A 22,172-nucleotide genomic window follows, 5' to 3' on the forward strand; every position below is an offset into this window, starting at 1 on the left:
GCTAAATTTATGATTGTAAAGTTTGAGGATAGTGCAGTTGCTAGTGTTGAAGATGACGCGCACGACGGTTGCCATGGTATAGGTGATGAACTTGCTGATTGTGACTGAGACCGTGTTGCGTTAGGGAAGGACGACGGTATTCGGTCATGTTGGTATCGTTTCGGTGGTGATCGCTTGGCGACTACATTTGGACAGCCCGTGGTGACTGCTGTTGTATTTCAAGATCATTGGCATGAAGGACTCGATTCAGGTGGCCCATATTCTCGTGACTCCGACAGAATGCTGCATCCTCAACACGCCCCCTGACCAGTTTTCGCAATAGGCAATTGGATGTTCGCGGAGACATTGAGAAAGACTGAGACTGGCGGGAACTCTGTAATTGAGCCAAGGTTACCGCATCCACTATGGAACTAGAATCAAAAGCTGGATGCGAGGCGTCACAAACGGGTCCCGACTGTGATTTGACTGCGGCGTTGTGAGCTATCTAGATTCTTAATGAGACGTGCTTCCGTTCTTGCGGGAGTTGGTGCATCTGTCTCCGTTGGGCATCATCGTAAATGTGACACCAAGCCGCACCTCCAAGCCAAAAGGAACGGGGATTGGTCCAGTCCAGCTCTAGTGATAGCATCAGGAGGCTGCCCCAGAGAAACGAACGATTGACCGCTAAAGAGCGCGAGAGAGGATAAGATGGACAGAGTTTCGAGGCATGGGTCCAGAGTAAAGGAGACCGTGCTGTAGGGATCGAGTTAGGGGTGGGCTTAATGGAAGTTAGATCGAGGAAAGCGCAAAGTCAGAGAAGTGATGAGATTATACCTTCCAGGGAGAATAAAAGTCTTGTTCATGGATAGCGGGATGGCTGAAAGCAAGATGTTGCTTAGTTGGCGTCGCGGATGGTTCTGTAAATTGACGGACTCTGGCAGCGGGAATTGCACGGAACCTTCAACCGTTAGCACCGCTGTATCGATTGTCCGAAAGGGATGCGTGTTTGAGAGCTGTGCCGTGAGCTCTTTATATTCCCGGGTCAGTGACACCCGGGTATTGAGGTCTCAACCTGTGAGCTATCCATAGTACCCCCTGAGGGACTCAACTGAGCATCCCATAGCATTTGCATACATATGCCTTGTCTCTCTGTCGTCGGTGCCATGGTGACGGAGCTCTCGTGGGTTTGTTGTTACATCAAAGTCGTCTTGCTGTCACCAAAGTGGGAGCGCGCTGGCCATCACAAAACAAACGGGTGACCACAAAACTGTAATAATATCTGTATTCATGATGTGGTGGAGGGTGCCTCTGTGTTGGGCGTTCGGCAACAGTGTGTTACAGGCCACGATGAACCTTGTCAACTTGCCCCGAGATTTGTGTATGCTGACGTGGGAATCAGATGATCCCCTTTGCCTTTCAGCGATGCCGATGCAGGAGAATCTTCTATGTTGGATTGAAATTGATTTGATCGTATCACTGTCTCAATAATCGACGCTGGGTCTGAGCCACGAAAGGCGACGATTCTCTGTCTTAGTGTAGCGAGTGCGCAAGCTTCACGCGATCTGGCCTGGTCATCGAAGGGCCTATCGATGTCAGTCCATTGAAGAAAGTTCCGGTCATATTCACACACCTCCTGAGGCAAGAGATCCCTTCTCTGCTGTGAAATCCCTGGCCTGGCTAGTTTGATGCTACCCATAAGAGTCAGGGTCTGACGGACAAAAACAGGCCGTGTCAATCGTGTCGCGTCGCTGCCATCAGAGGTTGAGCTGTCCGAGGCCTTGGCCCACTCGCTGATTCCACAGGAACAAAGCTTCGGCGCGTGGCTTCGATCGAGGAACCCTGAGATAATGATCGAGATGGGCAAAATTGCCAAGAGAAATATATAGCGATAAAGTCTCGATCGAGTAGCATGATGCACGGCTCGCTGTTGTGGGGGATTCGGTGACTGGGTTGGCTGTAGATGGCTAAAAGCTGAGGCTCAGGTTTAGGCTGGCCTGAGCGAGTTCAACATGAGTTGCCGACATTCAACCGAGCCAGTATGCACGGTGGCACAAAACAGATGAAAACATGCGAGTTCCGGGGTATGTTCAAATGTTAAGAGGAAACTATCATATAAGACCATTTTCTTCATTAAATAGGCTGCGGCAGTCTTGAAGGTCCCATTGTCCGAATAGCTATGCACTTCTTGATCTCAGATCATGTATTCATCCCGCTATTCAACCATATCGTGGTCAAGACGTTTGCGGTACCCAATTGACAGCCCAAGAGTGAAGCTCAACGTTCTTCTTACCTGATGCTCGTTTGTAATTGTGATCTGCTCCACTTACATACCTAAGTTGACAGCAGCGATAATCTATAGCAATATTCTAGCCCCGATCGCCGTTGGTCTGAATGACCTGTCGGCAAAGTTGAGCCTGGCACGACATGAGCGAGGAAGGTACTCCAACGTGAACACCTGCCAACTGCTAAACAAAGTTTTATGCTTAAAACCTGTCCAATAGTGACCAGCACTCTGCCCCAATTGGGCAATGAAAACTAATGGTGAAGGAGCGGGTTTTGGCGATGATCTGAGGAATGATGCAGAATTCTACCTGCTTGGGAGGAACCTCGATCTTGCTAGTCGAAAGCCTTGCCAACTTCTCGATACCGTAGTAATCGGAGGGGGTGGATGGTAGCCATTCAATTTCACTACCGTCAGGCACGTACGTGAAGCGTCAAGGATGTGGTCATGCTATTCGTGTACATTTCCCCAGTGAATCTTTCGTAGAGGTTTCCAGCTGTGCGTGCCTCATCGGAGAGCCAGCAACGGATGATTGATAAGTGATGCTCGTTATCGGCCACTCCCAACTTTGATGGCGTCAGGAGCTGTAATGAACCATCCAGAATGTGAGGTGGCTCTCGAGCCGTGAAAACCAAGTCGGGAGTGTCAGCGTAGGAAAGTCTCCGAGGGTACCCCTGTGAGAGCGTCCCAGGTGCGTCAATTTGTCGATTCGGTGAGACTGATGTGTAGACGAGGTCCTTTTACAACTTTGTGACGTTTGCTGATCATTCAGCCTCCCGTGTTTATTCTCGTGTAATAGGAAGTCGGCCTGTAGTTATCGTGAAACTGATAGAGGCATCGGGCAACGCTGACGTGTTTCATTATAAAATACGTCTAGGAAATCGTGAAAACAGGGCTGCGAGGTCATTTCTGGGAGTAAGATATGTCAGCTAAGACCAGGTCAGCCTCGCCCAGTGAACACTCAAGGCTTGCCTGAGTGACTTCTCCTGCTGTGAACCATGACTCCGACAATGTCGGCATTGGCGCACGGGTAGGGATGGCGGAAGGAAATGGCCAACGTTGCCGGATACACGGCAAATGAATGCCGATAAATTCGAGGTTCGGGAAGACCGGAGCTTAGATCGCGATGGAAGCCTTGTTCAATCTGGATGGATTATGGTGAAGATGATGAATATGGCGCCGTTAGACCTGAGTGGGTACGCAGACTACCCCGCTCTGATTTGCGTAACGTGACGCTCCCATTTGGAGAACACCGACAAGAACCAAGAGTGATTTATGTGACTTCCTACTGAAGCTGAAGGCATTGTCATGCATGTTTTTGGTATTATGAGTCTACGAGAGAGCCTCCAGGACAGTAGATACCCAGGCCTCCTGAATCCACTGGAGCGAATCAAGACCTACCTCTTAAAATTGTGAGGACGCTGAGTTACAGGCCAAATTTACCCAAGCGTACTGTCTCTCTTACAACCATTAGAAGCTTTGCACCTTGCGAACATTTACAACGTTTAGACGACAAGATCTGCGGAGGGAAAACATCATTTCTGGTAGCTAATGAAGCTAGGCTCTTAGTACAAATACAAATAAGCTCCGTGCCTCACCCAGGCCATGCTCTCCTCTGACCTCAATTCCATGAGTCCCGTTGCTGGCTACTCCTTGAAGGGGCGATCTGACCCATATCCAGGAGAGTTCTCCTTAACGTACCAAGCACGCTTTGGCCGATAGAGCCCATCAAGTTTGATCCGGGGATCCTTGTACTCTGGATTAGATTGGTGAGAGTCTCCAAAAAGTTTGGTGTCAGTCGTTGTCGACTCAGCTTCGGATGCTTTGAGTGCCAGAATCGCACGTTTGAGGTCGAGATCGACTATGCGATAAAGGGAGAGGTCTTCCTGAGAGATCGGATAAGTGCCTACTTCAGGAAAACGAGCAGAATCCGTTGGGTCGTTTGACCGTTGCTCGTGAAGCCCATAAATGAGCATGTACTTGGCGGGCGCATCCCGGACAGACCATCGATGAGCCATGAAAGATGGGGGCTCATACTCGCCGATGATTTCGGGCCCATAGTTCATATAAGTACGGACGTAGTCGTGTTTGTTGTTGCTGTCATTGAGGCGAACAACCGCCAGGACTACATACTTCTTCTCTCTGCCAGCAGCAGACAAGCCGGCATCATCACTTGAGACTAGGGGGACAAAGCTTCGGAGGCTGTTGAAATCAATAGGTTGACTTTCATCAGAGTGATAGAGGATGCGGATGATGGGAGGTCTCGCGGTGGTCGCTTCGAAAAGCTCATCGGCAAAGCTCTGCAGAGTTTGGCCCGGTGTTTGAGCAGGATGGAATTCGAGCAAGTCGGCATGGAGATAGCTACCAACAATGTCTTGGTTTCCCACGCTGCTTTGGGTGCGTGGACGGACAACACGCATGCCTGGGTGAGACCAAAAGGTGTTTTTCATCAGTGATGATTCGCAGAGCGTGTAGAATGACTCGTCGGATGAGAAGCCATTTGAAGCGAGCTCTGTGGCCAACTTCTTCATAGACACGGTTGCTTGCTCGACCTCGTCCGGCATATCACCAAACGGGTATACACAGGACCCTGAGGAGTCACGGTCTTCTAAAGATAAGCCCTCTGAGGTCATCTTCGCCCCAGGCTTCAGCCAGGCGCTGTTTACACTTATCGTCCATCCATGTTGGGAGGGGGATGCGGTGCTTTTCCTCTTGGCTCTTCAGTTCACGATCAAATGCCGGGTGAATAACCAGGAACCTTGGCCTCGCGATGACCTTGTAAATCGTGTTTCGGGCCTCCGGACCCTGCGCTCGATGTTCGATGACCCCAACAGAGAGCCCATTGGCATAGCAGAGATGATGAACGCTGTACACAACTCTCAGACGGAAGACGACCGCACAACCTTCTCGCGTTTTCTACACTTCCTAGGTGGCCAAGTCAAGTCGACGTCGAGCGACAACCAGCCACAAACGTATCTTGGTGTGGATGCGTTGCCAGTTACAATCAAGGATCTGAAGTTCCTTACAGCGGCTGTGACGGAATTCGATTGGGATGAAGACTCTTGGAACTGTAGCCCATATGAGGTATGGAGGGCTTTCCGGGCCGAGCGAGGCATTGGCAGGGAAGAGGTACCAATTACCAATGCCGACACCAAGAGATATACTCTCCGAAGCTTGAAGGATGCCTATCGAGATATTGCCCGGCAAATAAGAGCGTCCCGGGACGGCGCTTCTCGAATTGAGGCACCTCATCGAAGCCTGTTTGACAAGGACCGAGAGAATACAGCTCATGAAGAGGAAGAAGACATCCGGATTGACAACATACCATTGCCTCCAGCTGAGGATACCATGGAGACGATGACTGGCAATGTATCCGATATGCAAACAGAACGTACGCCTTTTCACCCACGGCGAGGGGGGAGAGAGCCCCGTCGTAAAGCTCTTGTCGATAGAGAGGAGACAGAAGATGAGGAGGAAGACCTACGAAGGAACCTGCATTGTGGAGATGAGTCAAACGACACGCATATTATGCAGGGAACGATCGGCAATGGTACGATGTCTGGACTGTCATTTGAATCACCGTTTACCCTACCTACAGTCCCAACATCTCTCAGACGGCCGAACGCTCGGCTGGTGCCGCTGACGCCCGTGGGCCCTGGAGAGAACTTGACTCAGCGTCTCCAGGAGGAACGACTCGAGAACCGCGTCAAATACTCAGAGGCAAGCATCAAGAAGCTCCTGGATACGCAAAATTGTCACAGCGAAGCCATCCGCAATCTTCAACGTCATGCCGGGTTACAGATTCTGCCGCCACATCAATCTGAACGAGTCAATGGCCCCGCACCGACTCAACGAATTGGGGTCTTGGAGACGCAGAATGAAACCCTCGTTCAACAGAACCAGGCTCTTCGAGAACGGATCCATCAGATGGCCAACCATGCAGATCAACATCGGGCGGAATGGTCCCGAAAGGTCAATGCCTTGGAGCTTGAAAATTCGACTCTGGAGGCGACCCTGTCTCAAAAAGAAGAGGATCTCCGGGCTGAGATGGCGAGAGTCTCGAATCAACAGGTTGAGTGGTCCCAGAAGACCAGATCACTCGAGCAGGAGAATTCGACTCTCCTGGGGATTGTTTCTGGAAAGGACGAGGTCCTTGCACTACAAAGCGAGAAGGTCAGAAGCCTGGAAGCGCAATTGAACACAATGAAGGCCAGTCAGCAGGAGGCTGCATCCTCGACTGAAGAGACCGTTCAGTCATCCAATCACCGTATTCCCTCAAATGACCACGCCCTGCTTGGAAGTCAAAGCGTCGGGCTTCCTGTCCAGATGGAGTCTCCTGACCACTTCAAACAAGAGACTGATGTTACTTCGCAGAGCGATGAGTTCGCATCATTGAGAGGCCAGATCCCCTCTCTTGAAGGAGATGTCGGCTCTCCCAGACGTGAAGAACAAGCAGAGACTTTTGCACCAGCATTTCTTGGGGTGAATGATGATTACCTTGGTTGGTATAATGCAAGTTGAAAGATGAGACTCGAACGGCTGATTGATGGTTGGTGGTGTTTCATAAAGGAGGCGTCGATTTGAGTAACTGGTACAAACAGTAGACATGGAATTACTTTGCAGAGGCATTCACAGGACAAATAGATTGAAATAAAAGACTTACATGCTAAGCTACTGATAAGCTTGGGAGAGAGGCGATGTATTTCTCTGCTTCGTCTGCGTACACCGTAGTTGGTGACCTGTTGATGGATGGCGCCATCCTTTCTTATATTAACCCAGTTTGCGGTGTTGTGGAAGATTGACCTGTCGCCCCTCATACCTAACTAAGGTTCTAACTATTAAAACTAGAAGGGCTGGATCGACTATAGCTATTAAACTTTACTAAAAATACATCCGGCCGGTATCCTGTTTACTAAAGTCTACTGAAGTCTACTGATACGCTCTGCAAATCTTATAAAATCCCTCTCCCCTGCAAGCCTCCTTATAACTATGGAGTCTTAACAAACTTAGACTGATGTTCGCGACCTCTACGATATTATCAACGATTATAAAATAAAAACTGCCTCCTATATTCTCGAATTCCAGCCACCAACAACTGCGGGAATACCGTGGGCCTTCATACGCTGATCGCATCCTGCGATGGATTTACACTGCTGCTATGTTTCGTCCGCAAGGCCTGGCTCAGATATCATCACAGCTTTGTGGTCACATATACGTTTTTGGATGTTTAGCGCGCTCCTACTCCGGTGACGGCAAGATCGGTTTGGTATGATAACAGACCTACGAGAGCTCCGTTACTATGGCACTGAAGACAGAGAGATAAGGTATATGAATGCGAATGCGGTGGGATTCTTAGTCGGATCCCTTAGGGGATAGCTTATAGGTTGAGACCTTAAATACCGGGGTGTTACTGAATCGAGGCTATGAATAACTTACGGCGCAGTTTTTAAACACAGACTTGAATCCCTTTCGGATAATGGATACAGTGGTGCTAATATTTGAGGATTCTATGCAATCCCCGCTGCTAGAGTCTTGCTAACTTACAGAATCATCCGCTACATCTTGCTTCCGGTCAATCAAGACCGCGCCTTGCCTTCAGACAAACCTGTCCGACGTGGGTCGTGAATTGGGACTCGGTTTGTGGTCTGGTTCAGTACGTAGTCTTTCTGGTCTATTAGCCCAGCGGCTCAGTTACCGGATGGCGGGGGCCTTCAATCAGGCCGGGTTCTCGGAGTCTCGAAAGGCGGAACTCCCAAATCCTATTCATATAGGATCATTGGCGTACTGTTTTATATAGATCGTGACACTTTTCAAACTGTTGCGACGGTACCTCGCGCTCACGTTTCCCGTAATTATCATGCCTCGTCTTGTCAAGCGAGCGTTCGCGGAATGCCAGATCTTGGCCAATAAAGCCGGACACTGGTCGCAGGAAGGGCTTCGAAATTGGGGACCTGTCTTATGAGGCTAGCTGGGTACATTAACTTGCTTTCAACTAGATTATTCCGTGCCCCGCTTCTATGAAAGAGGCGTCTTCCCTTTCTGAGACCCAGGTACGCAGCACTACCCAAGCAATTTCAAGACAGACCAAAGCTTCTTCATAACCTTCCTATCGGTTTTAAACGGAGGGGAGACTCATATCACAGGAATTGATCTCTTGCGCGCTGAGACCATCACGAGACACGTCCGTCTCGTACTGACTGGAGTCAGTCAATCCGCGTTGGTAACGCCAGTCGTTGTACTCTTCGGAGACTTCGTCGTTGAGATTCTGTGCAGGGCGAGCTGTCCAGGGGCATGCGGGCTTGTCCTTGCCAAGATCGCCGACTGTGGAAAAATCAGAGAGGTTGCAATGAGATGAGAGTTATACTCACAGTAGATGTCCCAAACAGCCAAGTCCAGCTTGTAAGAGAAGTACGCTGCACCGACCGAGGAAAATCTATCTCGTTCAAGAGCAGCGCAGACATTCCCCTTTGCAACTTTGACCGCAGACTGATATCTCTCGTAATCAAAGTGGTTAATAGCTCCAGAAAATGCAATCATATATAGCTTGCGCGCTCTAGCGTCGCTATGGTCAATCTTGAGCGCGTCCGGGGTTTGTTGTTTTGGCATCTTGTTCGCGGATGGAATATAATTAGTGTAGTTGAGAGGTTGAGCAGGAATGATTCGAGTTCGTGAAATTGTGAGTAAACAGAGCCTTTCAAAATTTTGTCAGATGGGATTACGAGGATGGAGCACTGTGTCACACATACTGGAGTGCGGCGCCACGGGATGAGTAAGCTCAGTTACCTTCCGGCAGCGACCCACACGCTTCCTCCGTACCCAAGCTAAGTGTCCTGTGGCTTTTGGCGGAGACCATGAATCAGGTTTTGGATCCTCTAGTGGCTGATAGCAGAAAGAATGACGCTCAGTGAGCCGAGAGACAGCGACATGACGGTGACCAGGCCGACATCAAAATCGAGTTATCGAAAATAGTGACGAGGACAACGTATAACTGTGCCTTAGCCACCTCAAGATATGGTATGACAAGAGGCTGGGGATAGTAGTGGCAAACAGTAAATCAATTGTATTTAAGGCGACTACCTATTGGCACGAGTTGTTGTTCCAGTGCGTTTCCATTAGGTCAAGATTTGGTCGAGGTTAGAAGGTAAGAAACACAGTTCGTTCCGACGCTTCAATATCCATCACCCCGCAAAATGTGATACGGTTTCCTTGGAGGCCATTTGAAATTAAAGTGCAGTTCATTTAATCAATAAAACGATATTAGAAAGAGGTCACATTGTTCGAGCACCGCTCTGAGACATTCGATGACCTCGTCTTTGTACCGCACTTCGGCTTTCAATAACGAGAACACGGGATCGGCCGATGCGGTTGTCATCCAGTGTAGACTCACTCCGCATGTAACCTTATGCAGGATGTTCGCTTCAATTTCCATGTTCTTACATATTTGTTGAACTTTATAAGACTACATTAAAAATACAACATTATTAATTCTCAAGAAAATATTAGTTCATAATTAATATTTTTAGGGTTAGATTCACAGTAAAGCATGGCTCGTTGATAGGATGGCAAATAACTGAGTCAATAGAGCGCCACTGGCTCAGACGTATTCATTGTACTTGTCGAAAGTGGTCACCATGGCGTACGGCCAGCACACCAACATCTACAATAGGCGATGGCTTTTGAGAACCTCTCGGAGGCGTTCGATGACCTCCTTCTGGTGCCGAACTTCAGCCTCCAGTACCTCATTCTTGGTTTCCGCGATCCGTTTCTCCCGCTCCACCTGAGCCTTCTCAGCTTTCAGCTTCTCGATATCCACAGCCAGTTGATGACACCGAGCCTTAGCTCCATCGAGTGCGCCGTTCTCGAATGCAATTTCTTCCTCCTTGCAGGTGAGATGCTTGTCCTGTGACGCAAGTCGTGTAACGGGGGCCCCTTCACTCAATTTACGCCGGGGCTCGAGCCCAAGAGAAGCGGCGAAACCAGGTGGAAGGCTTGGGGCAAGAACGCGGGACTCTCCGGGGGTTGGCGAGGCACTAAAATTGTAAGCAATAGTCACAATATCTGTAGAGCCTTACTTACTTGCACTCGGTGTCAACGGTGCCTCCGTTGGCCGAAGCAGGGCTTTCAGCGGTGTTGGTCTGGGACGATTCCATGCTGTGACTGTGAGAAAGAGTGAATACTAAGGTGTTGACGAACTTACTCGGCGTGCTTTGTTTTGTGTGAGTTGCACAGACTATGAAACTCAAGTTGGAAAAGTTGGTGGGGGAGAATGGCCAGGCTCAGCAGAGCAGACCGACCTGACGAAGATAGCCACAGGGTGAGGTGGGACCAGGGCAACGACTGACAGTACGTTTTAGTGGACTACCTTCTATAATGCCCCCAACCTCGAACGGTTACGGGTCAGACGAATGGAGCTGAACGCCTTAGCTAAGGTAGGTAGCACAGATAAGGGTTGGATGTACCATCACACGTGACCATCCCACTTCGCTGTACCAAAACCCGGCTCGCAAACTTATCCCGGTTTACGCCTACAACCTCTACTCCCCGCGTATCGCCTCCTCTTGGCCAAGCCTGTAAGTTTTCTGATGCCAAACCTGAACGCCTGATATCTGACAGACAAGGCAGCTCCAATCATGCCTTTCAAACGATTCAAAAACGAAAAGGAAAAGAAGCGGGCGCGACAGGCCTTGATCCGCCAGAAGACAGCCCGACTCCAGTACACCATGGACGCCATCCACAGTTCGCCCTTTTTAAGCATGGTCCCTCAAGTCGAGTGTATCGAATACCAAACTCCCTACGGAACTATCGTCGACATGAAGGATTTCTCTATTGAGCCTCAACAGCACCGTTTCATGGCTACCACCAATAATGGAATGTGGTGCAAGACCAGCTCGATCGACGATGTGAATGAGATGATTCGACTAGTTCAGCGCGAGCATGGGAACATCGAATTCTGCATTCGCCTCGATCGCTGCAATAAGGCTAAGCTCAACAAGGCCAAGGACTATGGGTGTCTGGCTAGACGAACTGTAAACCAGGAATACTAAGGTTTTATCGTCAATGGAGGGGATGGTGGATGAAGATATCAGTGACAGAAACCACTCCGATAGAAACAATTGATTGCAACACCGCCTTGCCATCCTGTCGATTGATTGTAACTTGTTGTGGCCTTTTATGGCAAAGTAAATCAAGGTTAATCTGTCTAGAGAAACAGAGATAATTTCACCGCGTGAAGGGTTTGTACATAGTGATAATCTTTGTTACAGCTTTTATGTTGGATGCAATTACAGATCAATAGCAGGTTGTGCCCTGGATGTGTCGTTTACCGATGAGACGTTTGAGTGTAGAACAGAGAACGTGGATGGTAAATGAAGAGTGCCAAAAAGAAACAGAAAGTAAGAGGATGTTAACAGTACACTATAATCAATTGCCTGTCGCCACCAGAATACACACTAATTACAGTATTGTCTTTCAAAGCTATTGTAGGTCTTATCCCCATCTGTCGCCCGTAACTGGTATCTTCAAGCGTCCGAATCCATCTCCTTCTTGTAGTCATCGTGCCACTTTTGAGAGCGGCAGAGGGCTCTGATTCTGGCCGAGTTGTCCTCCCAGCCTTGGAACCAGACCATATTGTAACGTTCATTCTCGAGGATTGCGGCCGAGGGGAAGTGAGGGGCAATACATCGAAGAGGATACAGGCGGGCATCATCAAAGAACACCCAAGCGCGCTGTTGAAAGACCTCCCTCTGTAGTTCCCTCGTTGATGTGAGCTGTCGCTTTAGGTGATCGTATATGAGCCCCTCATCTGTAAGGTGAGGAGACACTTCAAAGATGAGGTGACTATACCTTGCTACACGACGCTGATACGAATGCCAGAAATCCTCAAGTCGGATCAGCAAGCTCTCCTTCTGCTGGGGGTCGGAAATGTCGTAACTGAGGAACTCGACGACAAGCTCAAGGCCGAACTTGGCAAAATCTGCCGCCCCTCCACCGTCATGGAGTTGAGGGATACCAAGATCAGAAAAATAGTTGTTTGGATCAGGGTAGAGGCTGTCTGGGAACATGAGTCCCGGTTCGAGCGAGGACTCGTTGGGTGGCTCCGGCAACCAGGCGTCACCACATTGGGCAAAAATGGCTCCATGCAACGAGGAGACGTAGGTATGAATACATCGCACAGCGTTACTGTCTCGGTCGGAAACCAGAACCTTGGGGATATCATATGGGACGCCACGTCTTTGCTGAACGCGACTACCAAGGCCTGATTCGACGGCCTTGCAGTTCAGTTCGAAGAGCAGGAAAGCCTTGAGAAATCTGTTCCTCTCACTGTCTGTGAGCAGATCTGTCCGGGGCAAGATTCCCATCTTCTGACCACGGAACACAGTATGTCCATCTAAAGCTGGTGCATGGATGTTTGGTAGGCAAAGGTACTCCCTCGAGGGGAAGTCAGAAGTAGCTTTGGCGATGTAGTCTTGCATGAAATGGAGGATAAGACTGTGTAGCTTGTCGACTTTCTCAAAGATCTGAGGGTAGTGACCTTGAAGGGGGTTCGGCAGCTGTCTTTCGTTCCAAGCCGCCAAATGCGCTTTTCGAAACTGAGTTCTATCTGGGAATTCAACAATTGCAACGGCGTGCTGAATCAACTCATCATCAAGATCAGCAGCGACCAGATTGCGCAAGATCTCGGCCTTGACTGAAAGGTATACTCGAAGGAGCGTAGGCGAAGCAGAGATGAGGGCGGCCATGGACTCTTTGGTACGAACGGACAAGAGGATTTCCAGACGAATTTCCATCGGCAACTCGTTGAAGGGATCCATTTTGTTGATTAAATGCTGGAAACATTAGCCGATTCTCAAAGTAGAATTGAAGTGGCAGTGGCTTACCAGGGAAAGCGTGCAGAGGTCGAGAAATGAAGATTTGCAAGTTCTCATTATCGAGTGACGATTGAGTGCGGTCTGTTTGCTTAGGTAAGGTAGTGAAGGTGGGGACTAAAGCTTAACAGTGCCAGCTTTATCACTCCCGCCCCACGCCTTAACTTTGCAGAAATTCTTACTTGGAATTAATCTTACTTAAGATGCTACATGTATGTTCAGACCCAGGGTTCATCTCTGTGTCTAGTGCTTCTTCAAGGATACAAATGTCCGACCAGTTCTAGTGGCCGAATGCCTATCTACAGCCCGTAGCTCCAGAGGGTCACCCGCTGTAAGCCTCTCAATGCTCACTGCTTGTGCCGAGTCCGGCTTGCCTTGTTGTGTTCGGTTTTGTTCAAGCCTCAGAAGGTCACCCTGGACAGTGCTCCTAGATGACATGTATGCATCAAGTAGTGGAAGTTGAATCCTTCAACGTGTTTAGATGCGTTGATGCTCAAATTAACAGTCATTCGTCTATGCATGCTAAAGTGGCATTGAAACATCCCAAACATTGTTTTTGAATTGATATGCCATAAACGTGCAAGGTAGAGGATCAAGGGGAAAGGAGTTGTCTTGCGCCGTGATAAAACTAAGGTTACCAATTCGCTACATGTTACGGTTCTCGTTGCAATGTTATGAAAGCCTGGTATAACGGAGGCTTGAGCCTGTCTTTTTTTCTTTCTTTTTTAGGCGAGGCTATGAGTACTTGCCGTGCAAACACTGTAACCTGATTTTTGCAGTTCGTACAAGCTCTCCCTCCAGTATACGATCCGTCTCTCAGTAAGGCAACAGACTTTTAACCAATATTAGATAGTATAGCTTTCGATAAGGTGAGCTAAATGGTCTGCCTCGTTAATGCTAGACCAATAACTCAACCCTCACGTATCACCAACTAACCTTCCACCGCTCCTTAACAGGATCGACTATAATTAAAAGAACGGTTTAACGTAAAAGACAATCAATTAAAGCAAGAATTCGAATTCGCAATCCATCCTAGTAACCTTATCCCTCATAATATAAAGACAAGCTTGATAATCTTTTCATAAGAAATAACTCCATCCAGATCGCAGGTCATCTACAACTCAGATGCGGAGACCACAGATGCCAATTTAACTTCCCCTCCATGACTTGCTGCTGAGTCATCCGCTATTACACGTCCATCCCCAGAGAGCGGGAGGCGGCGAGCTGCCTAGGTGAATACACACGCCCTGTATTCATGTGGACTTCTCGTGGCGATTGGTGAATAAGGAGACACAGGTCCTCTGTCGACGTTGTTTCAACTGAGCTGAACATTGATTCTGAACGAGTGCGCCGCATTTCTCATGCAAACTTGCTCCAGACGCGATTTACTCAGGTTCTGACAGAGAGGTTTCCGTGTATCTTTCTCTAATCTCAGGGAATATGTCCTCACCGAGTAGGTGTCGTGTAGGCCTTGTCCGACAAACACGGGATCGGCCGATGCGGTTGTCAGGGGCGCCGTGGCGAAGGGACCGATCCTGGAGATTATTGGGACGGATAGACATTGTGAGGAAAGAGTATAGAGGAGATGAAAAGTAAAAGCGGTCGTTTTTGGATGGCTTTGGACTTTGCTGCGAGATTTTCCAGTGATGAATAGGAGGCGTTGAGACGTGGTGTGCGCGATCCAGTGTGGGCAGTTTATGAGCAGCCCGAACATTGCTTGTGATCGTGTAAAAATGAGTTGACAGACCAGTCGACTGATGCTCAAACTACGAGCGGTGCGCTGCGGAGGTAGAGTCAGGTGCCTTTCAATCAATGCGACCTTCGAAATGAGGCGATAAATGGTCTCCTGATATGCGAGATAGGGATCAGCGATTCACCCAATGCGTCTGGATATCGATCTCAAGTACAGATGTAATCTGAACGGATGCAGCTGGAGCCAAGGGGTAAGATGTCAGCGGAATGAGTGAATGGAAGGATTGCAGGAAAGATACCGTGGATAACCTACGCTATGGACTCTTGGCGGGTATCGGTTGAGGGGCTTATTGATCGTAGTCCTGGAAGCTGTGATTGTTCATTGCTGGCTCTGTGGTGACATGGCGTACCCACGGTCTGGCCCGTCGGCTGAATCTTTTCGGTTCGGTAGAGACACTATCCCGGGGCTTCTTGTCTTTTCATCCTTTGTTGATATCTAAAAGATGGCGGGGATTGCCGCTCTGGTCGAGCTTCAGAGTGAAGGCATTCATAACGCGGGGGCCTTTGAGAACTAGGCACTGTTAGTCTTCGCCTTCAGGGCAGCTCGGATGGTTCTTTCACCAATGAGAATTATGGCCTTGACAACAGGGCCGTCTTTTTCACTGTTCTCGTGGCAATGATAGGAAGAGGCTACGCGTATCGTGAATTTGGGGATCGCCCGACGGTTTGGAACATCAAGCAACCGCTGCTCAATCGGTGATATTGGCGATGCACTTGGGGCTGCATTCCACCAAGGGTAAACCGACGCCGCGCCGGTCCAGTAGTCAGATCATCTTCCCATATATGCGAGACGTCACGTCAAACAGGTGGCTGGATACTGTCAAATAGGAATGAGGCACAGAAGTAGTCACCCAACAGTGAGTGTCGTGCTGTTCCGTCGCCTACTGAGGTAGGATCCAAACGCAGATTTCTTTCACGATTCGTATGAAAGAGATCTTGCAACTGAAGATGGCGTCCGCGCCATGGTTCCGAAGAATCGTCGCGCTATTCAGGATCTCACTTCGGGGAAAATCTCTCGAGATGAAGAGAGTCACCTATGACAGTCGTATCGGCATGGACTGTGTTGATTGATCGTGATGACTCCTGAATAAGGCAGGGCGCACACCTCGATGAAAGTCTGACTGCTCTGAGGTGTGATCTTCGGTTGGGAACCGTTGTCCTCAAAGCGAATGCAACTTGATGAAGGACACGAGGGTTTAGCGCAAGGAGAAGAGGACTTGGTTCGGGTAGCCGGCGTTGCTGTGATCAATCTCATGCCCCGTATCGCCTTGGGGAGAGTGGTCGGGCTAACCCCACGATCTGATGCCAAAAGCATATCTCCAAGCAAAGAATCTGCGTATAAGCCCTGTCTTCCTTTGGATCACATCTTCGTGAGCTGCGGCTGTGGCGAGGTGGCAATGGTAGTACTGTATTCGATGTCAACCTACCTATGGCCTCACAGGCCGACCAGAGTTCTGCAAACACATCCAAGTCTGCAATGAGGTTTTGCAAGTTAGTAGCCCAATTGTCGAGCTCATCATTTTGAGTTGGCTTGGCGCCTGTCATCCATCGATGCAAGGAGGAACGACGTTGGATGCGGAACACTCGACACTTGTATCAAGAGATTCAAGCGCTGGCCGGTGGATGGGGGAGGCAGTGCATGAGTGAGCGTGGGGGATTGAGAGGCGGAGCGAGACGCGTGAATCGGAAGACGATGAATGACCAGTGCCAATGACTGAGAAGCCTCATGGCATTGGTTTTCATTCTACTTGAGAACGGAAAGACAGGATTGGTCCAGTTGGTTGGAGTGGCTCCTATGGCATCATCAGAGTGCCCTCGCTGCTCCAGACTCGGCGGTACCTGAGTGAGCGCGATCCCTCCAAAGCTCAAATTCCCAAGTTGAACATATCGCCAAGGTTTGATGGAATCCAGAACAAATTACTCAAAGTGACGTGACAGACACCTCATGATGATGCAAGGAAAGATCAGTTCGAAGGGTTTGTGTGGATCGGCTGGGCAGAAGCTGATACAGGAGGGGCCGATAGGTGTCGGGAATATCAGACTCTATTCGCGGCACCCTAGATAACTGCAGGCAGCTTAATAAGACTCCAATTCACAGACTATTCGCGGCAGGGTTGATTTCTCCTGTGATCGGTCCAATCTGGCGATCGAGCTTCATGCCATCGTTGGGGAGTCTCGTTGACGTAGAGTGAGGAACGGTTCGGCTGAAAGCTGGTTTGGCAGGGATCGCATCAGGGGGCTTCGACAAAGGCCTCGAGAACACGGATAGGATTGTCATCAGCAAGGGGTCAAAGGCACGGCTGGGGGGCTAGCTCGATATCCAAAACTCCAACTTTCTTATTCGATGAGTCTGGACAAACGCAGTGAATGGTCTGGTTTGCGAGCCGTCTTAGGTCATGACTTTGCTTTGTTGACAATACGGTCGCTTTCGGGAGGACAAAGGAGTTGCGGAACTCAGGTTTGAGCAGAGGTTGTTGTATCCCATTGGCCGTTTGCGGTTTCGTCGCCGAAGAGTGAAACTGAGGTGGGCGATGGCGATGGTGGAGAAATAGAGTCGGCCTAAGCGTGGAGTGAAACATTCGCAGGTGAAAAACGAGTGAATTGACCTTGGACTCATGTCTGACGCAATCGGCCGTCGCGCCTCTTTGTGTTACCTAAGTAGATTTCAAACTGAGCGTAGCAGCCGATGTTGTACCGATGTGAAAGAGAAGACTGAAAGCTGGCGAAGGGTAGACATGGGCAGTGAGGTTTGCGAATTTGGTCGAGCGCGATGTATCAAACTGCGACGAGGCTTCTGTCCCGGTGGTGATGATCCGAGCGATCAAGATGAAGCCGACCGTAAGCAAGGCTTTTCGGAGTGTGCGTGCAGCTTATAGGAAGGGATGTCGTCGGTCGCGATTTGCAACTCAGTGGCATTTGTCGGATGTTGGAGCGCCATGGCTAACGCCATCTCAAGGTGTTTGGTAGGTAAGCCGTCTCGGTGCTCGGCTAGCAACATATGGAGGCGATGACTGCTGAATGTAATTGAGCTTTCGTACATGGGTCTGTCGGCCTTGGATTGCTTCTGTTGCGATCCATGATGGGCCCGCGTGGTCGGCTCGATCTTCGCTCATGTATACAGACATCGTCTTTGGTTTGTCCATGCCGTGGTCGATGCAGTAGCCCACGTTTGTGCTGGAGATGAGAAGGGCATGGTAAACCTGTCAGTCGTCAGTTGAACACACGACAAGTTTCATTCTTCAACACACCTCCAAGGATTGCGCGTAGTCTGTATGCCGTCAAGCGTTGCACAACCCGTGTCGCAGGTTGCCTCCAACTCATCGTAGCTTCAACCTTGGATGTCTGGATTTCGATTCGGGTCCAGCTTGTTCTCTTTTCTGGTGGCTGTCTCTCTTCATTGCAAGGATTTCGTGACCTGCGCCTTGAGCTTAGAATGAGTCACTTGCGTCGGCAGTTGACGGGCTTGATTTGTACTGCCCTGGGCGTGGGAGAGAGACTGCCAATGTCTCGGGTCATCAGGGTCGGAACAACAAGGGGATCCTGAGTTCGATTGAGGTCGGGGTGTGCCTAATGTGTTGTTAGCATGTTTGTGATTGCGATTCGCAGGACAAGTTTACATACCTGAATGTTTGTCGAGTGAATTCTTTTGAAATTCCCTATGCAGCAAGCGACTTTGTCGACATTTCGTAGACAAATCTTCCTTCCATCGTAGGTCTCTCAACATAGGATATAGTGTACAAGGGTTATTGAAAGACTGAATGCACCCAGCGACAAATGTTTCCGTATCTCTCAGTATCAAGAGTGCGACGCGTCAAAACAAATTGTGGGCCCGTTGACCAATCTGAGTTAGTGGGGACACACGACGACGCGGGGTACCTAGGTACCTAGGTAGGAGCAGGCACAAATCTTGGGTCGTGGTCGATGTACGATGGCTCTGGACAGTCTTTATAGTTGTCTTTATTGGAAGACTTTAATTGAGATATTTAATATAACTTGCCCCGGCGTGACCATGATTTTGGCGGCTTAAGGGTGAAGATTACCACGCAGTACTTGGATTTTGAGTGTCCGGCTCCGCTGTTGAAGAATTACAATTTGGCCTGTTGATTGTGGCACATGGCTTGGCTTGTCAAGACTTCCAGGTTACCAATGCCTATTGATGTAACCGGATATTTTTGCTTTGGCCAAGTGAATCAACTGTCCAGTAGTTACATCCTTTTCGCCCCTCCCCCAGACGAGACGATGGGAGAATCCGAAGCACCTATGGAAGACAACGAGTAAGCCGATGTTGACGGCATGATATGGAAGATCAAGACATTGGGATGCTAGATGAGCCAAGGAGTAGCGGACAAAGAGTTCATGTCTCTTGCTCATTGTATGCTCGCAATTTGAAGTGCCAAATAGAAGTGAACAAAGAAGCGTCTTGTCCGCTGAGCATTTGCCAAAGCGCGTGGTGAATCTTGAATGATTGGTAGTGGAAGAAGTAGGTATGAGGCGTAAACCCAATTTCTATGTGGTACATTTCAATCCTTCGAGACAGGCCTCAGATTCATGAAAACACCTAATTCAATGGATAGACATTATACCAGAATCAACACGAATATGGACGGTATTGAATGACTTCAAACCTACAGGCCTTTGGTAATTGAAAGTATTTCAATGCGAGGCACCAATCTATTAACAATTCACTGTCTACCCCCTAGAACCGTTGCCTCCAGTTGCCGCACGCAGATTTCAAGAGGAAGAATCAAGAGTGCTCGAAAGGTAGGTGAGCCAATTGAAGGCCCGGCGGATGACGACTGGCTTCCTGGAATCGTAGAGCCAGATATCACGAACGATAGCCAGACGTCTCTTGCGTTCGACCAGGTCGGCGTCATTGCTCAGAATCAGGGCGTCAAGCTCCTGTTCCGCCTCTCCGCAAGGTTTGTCGGTAATCTGTCGAACCATCGGGGACCATTTCCGAATGGTCTCACGTCTTGCGCGGGCCTGAGCGGCGAATTGTTGAGGCGCTTCAAGGGATTCTTGCCACAAAGCCTCAGCTTCCTGGTGAAGCGGTCTCCTCTCGACGGAGTAACTGGTGACGTGCATCACCCGCAGATAAGAGGCCAGGCTCATTGTCCCGCCCGCAACCACTTCACAGAACCAAGCGACGACATCACACCATAGTGTGAGTAGGTTGCGCTGGACCTGCGGCCGTGCTAGACCTGCCTCATCTTTGGAGCCGACGACAAGACCAAGAGGGACGACAAGGCCGAGCGACGCAGCGCCGTAGATCTCCCATGAGATGACCAGACCTGGCTCCACGATATTGTTGTTGATTTTGTCGATGTCGCTTCCATTATCTCCAAGAATAAGCCTCCCAGAGTCCACCCACACAGGTAGATTAAGGGCAAAAGGACCGCGAATAAAGCCAGTGTGCTGGCTGGCGCCAAAGTACTCTTTCCAGATAGTCTCCCGTAAAGCTTGGTCGACGACCACGGGGGGATTGATCCAAAGATCACTCGAGCTGTCTCTCTGTTGCTGAGGGGTGGCGACGGGCAAATTATTCTCAATTCGCCATTGCTTGTAGAATTCCGACATGCCGCCGCTCATATCTTTATCGTCAGGCCCTGGCTTCCAAGGCCAAGCAGGAGCCGGACGGATGCCGTGGCATTTAACTATAAGAAGGTTATCATCTGTAAATTTCATGGAGGTCAAGTAACCTACAGAGGTTCTGCCACAGCGTCTTATCCACTACATACTCAAAATACACGGAAGGGACCTCCAGCAAGCCACGATCTCGGTGGTATTTCTGGCAGATGAGAGCGTACGAATCCTTGCGCTCCTCCTCAATCAGAGGGACCAAGGCAGGATGAAAGCGCTGGATATATTGGTCAATATACCCACGACGCTCATCCATGCTCTCGGGTCTCGGCACGTTAGCCGGGTCGAAGGTGTCTCGCTGCGAAGTCATTTTCTCAGCGGTAGGATTGTTGGTAAAAGCTGGTAAACAGATGATAAGAGTAAGAGAAGTGCGTGAGGGACAGAGCGCAAGAGCGAAAGGTAAGATTCGGCTGTCGTTATGCTGAAAACTGGTTCTACCGCACCGGGACGGCTTCTCTGCATCAGTTGGCCGCTGGGAGCAAGTCTCATGTCACGTGAGAGAGTTTACCTGTGCCTGTTGAGCAGGTGGAGCGGGAACAGATTTTCGAGAACAGGGGGGCTGTTCTCGACTCGCCAGGCTCGAAACGTGAGGGAGCTGCCCTCGCCCCAAGGATTGCGATCGATGAATCATAGTTCTAGAACGCCTTCGATGCTTTCTTTGACTTATTTGCTCGTGGCTCACTCTTCAAGGATACCTGTTTGTCGAGCTACTGCCCGGTCAGCAAGCAAAGTCACTAAGGTAGCAACCACTACATTCTGACTGACCCCACTACACAGCTCCCGCGATCAAACTGGATCCGCTCCAGGGGAGCAGCCGCTAAACGCCCACTAAATCCACTGTAAGCCATTCGTTCATGGGAAAACCTTGCCGCGAATCAAAGACACAGATTCCACGACTGACGCGACCGTCAACGCCCCAGGGCTGTTCCGAACACCACATGAGACTCCGACTTCAGTCAATCCTGAACACTCCCGCAGGATCAGTCATTTCTCGAACCATATATTCGCCCTTGCAGTTAACTTCAAATCTCTGCATACCTGTTAACGTTGCGCTTAGTATCTCATAGTCGTTCCGCAATAGCGTGCAGTTCGACACACAACGTGACCGGAAATCTTGAGCATCACAACCAACCGTAAGTCACTGGAGGCATGGAATACTAATTAATCACGACCAGCAGCTTTTAGGCCTTCCATGCCAAGAACCGTCGCTCAGTAATCCCTGGAAACGCCAGAGGTCAATCGCGCAAGCGTTCCGACGCCACGGAGTCATTGCGGAGACAGGGAGTATTCGCGGGGCACCGGGATCAGGGGCTGCTAAAGACGTATGGATGTCACTTTATTTCCCAATGCGGACAGCACATGGGTAACCATTGGTCGAATTTTAAGCATAAACGTTTCCCCCCATGATCGAGCAAAGGAAGGTGTTCCAGGTGACTTGCCACTTTGATGTGAACAGCTTTCGAGATCATCGCTAGGTTTGACGTCTGGAGAAGCAGGGTTTGGCGTTGGATCCAGACTGGCTGAGGTTCTATTCTCTTCCAGCATCCAATAAGCATGTGCGCTATCTAGTTAGGTGCTAAAATATCAAGGCTTTGTACTATACGCTAATCGGGGCGTTCAGGAGGTTACAGATCAGGGATGTTCACTTACAAGGC

General features: G+C 49.6%; 7 protein-coding genes across 7 annotated transcripts; 2 read left to right on the plus strand and 5 right to left on the minus strand.

The window, feature by feature from the left end:
- Positions 1 to 3,906: 3,906 nt before the first annotated feature.
- FSUBG_12342 (uncharacterized protein) lies at positions 3,907 to 4,893 on the minus strand (the record flags this gene model as incomplete). Its single annotated transcript, XM_036677120.1, has 1 exon — positions 3,907 to 4,893. The coding sequence occupies one exon, from the start codon at positions 4,891 to 4,893 to the stop codon at positions 3,907 to 3,909; it is 987 nt and encodes a 328-aa protein (XP_036532176.1).
- Positions 4,894 to 5,074: 181 nt separating this feature from the next.
- Positions 5,075 to 6,781, plus strand: FSUBG_12343 (uncharacterized protein; the record flags this gene model as incomplete). Its single annotated transcript, XM_036677121.1, has 1 exon — positions 5,075 to 6,781. One exon carries the CDS (start codon positions 5,075 to 5,077, stop codon positions 6,779 to 6,781), a length of 1,707 nt encoding a protein of 568 aa, XP_036532177.1.
- A 1,594-nt stretch (positions 6,782 to 8,375) lies between these two features.
- FSUBG_12344 (uncharacterized protein) lies at positions 8,376 to 8,866 on the minus strand (the record flags this gene model as incomplete). Its single annotated transcript, XM_036677122.1, has 2 exons — positions 8,376 to 8,581; positions 8,629 to 8,866. The coding sequence occupies 2 exons, from the start codon at positions 8,864 to 8,866 to the stop codon at positions 8,376 to 8,378; spliced, it is 444 nt and encodes a 147-aa protein (XP_036532178.1).
- A 1,051-nt stretch (positions 8,867 to 9,917) lies between these two features.
- On the minus strand, positions 9,918 to 10,410 carry FSUBG_12345 (uncharacterized protein; the record flags this gene model as incomplete). The annotated part of the gene is made up of 2 exons (XM_036677123.1): positions 9,918 to 10,290; positions 10,337 to 10,410. The coding sequence occupies 2 exons, from the start codon at positions 10,408 to 10,410 to the stop codon at positions 9,918 to 9,920; spliced, it is 447 nt and encodes a 148-aa protein (XP_036532179.1).
- Positions 10,411 to 10,890: 480 nt separating this feature from the next.
- Positions 10,891 to 11,304, plus strand: FSUBG_12346 (uncharacterized protein; the record flags this gene model as incomplete). The annotated part of the gene is made up of 1 exon (XM_036677124.1): positions 10,891 to 11,304. One exon carries the CDS (start codon positions 10,891 to 10,893, stop codon positions 11,302 to 11,304), a length of 414 nt encoding a protein of 137 aa, XP_036532180.1.
- A 474-nt stretch (positions 11,305 to 11,778) lies between these two features.
- On the minus strand, positions 11,779 to 13,071 carry FSUBG_12347 (uncharacterized protein; the record flags this gene model as incomplete). Its single annotated transcript, XM_036677125.1, has 1 exon — positions 11,779 to 13,071. The coding sequence occupies one exon, from the start codon at positions 13,069 to 13,071 to the stop codon at positions 11,779 to 11,781; it is 1,293 nt and encodes a 430-aa protein (XP_036532181.1).
- Positions 13,072 to 19,608: 6,537 nt separating this feature from the next.
- On the minus strand, positions 19,609 to 20,827 carry FSUBG_12348 (uncharacterized protein; the record flags this gene model as incomplete). The annotated part of the gene is made up of 2 exons (XM_036677126.1): positions 19,609 to 20,531; positions 20,581 to 20,827. 2 exons carry the CDS (start codon positions 20,825 to 20,827, stop codon positions 19,609 to 19,611), a joined length of 1,170 nt encoding a protein of 389 aa, XP_036532182.1.
- Between the last annotated feature and the right edge of the window lie 1,345 nt (positions 20,828 to 22,172).

Source organism: Fusarium subglutinans, assembly GCF_013396075.1.
Source record: "Fusarium subglutinans strain NRRL 66333 chromosome Unknown NRRL66333_c0000263, whole genome shotgun sequence".
NCBI classification, from domain to species: Eukaryota; Fungi; Ascomycota; class Sordariomycetes; order Hypocreales; family Nectriaceae; genus Fusarium; species Fusarium subglutinans.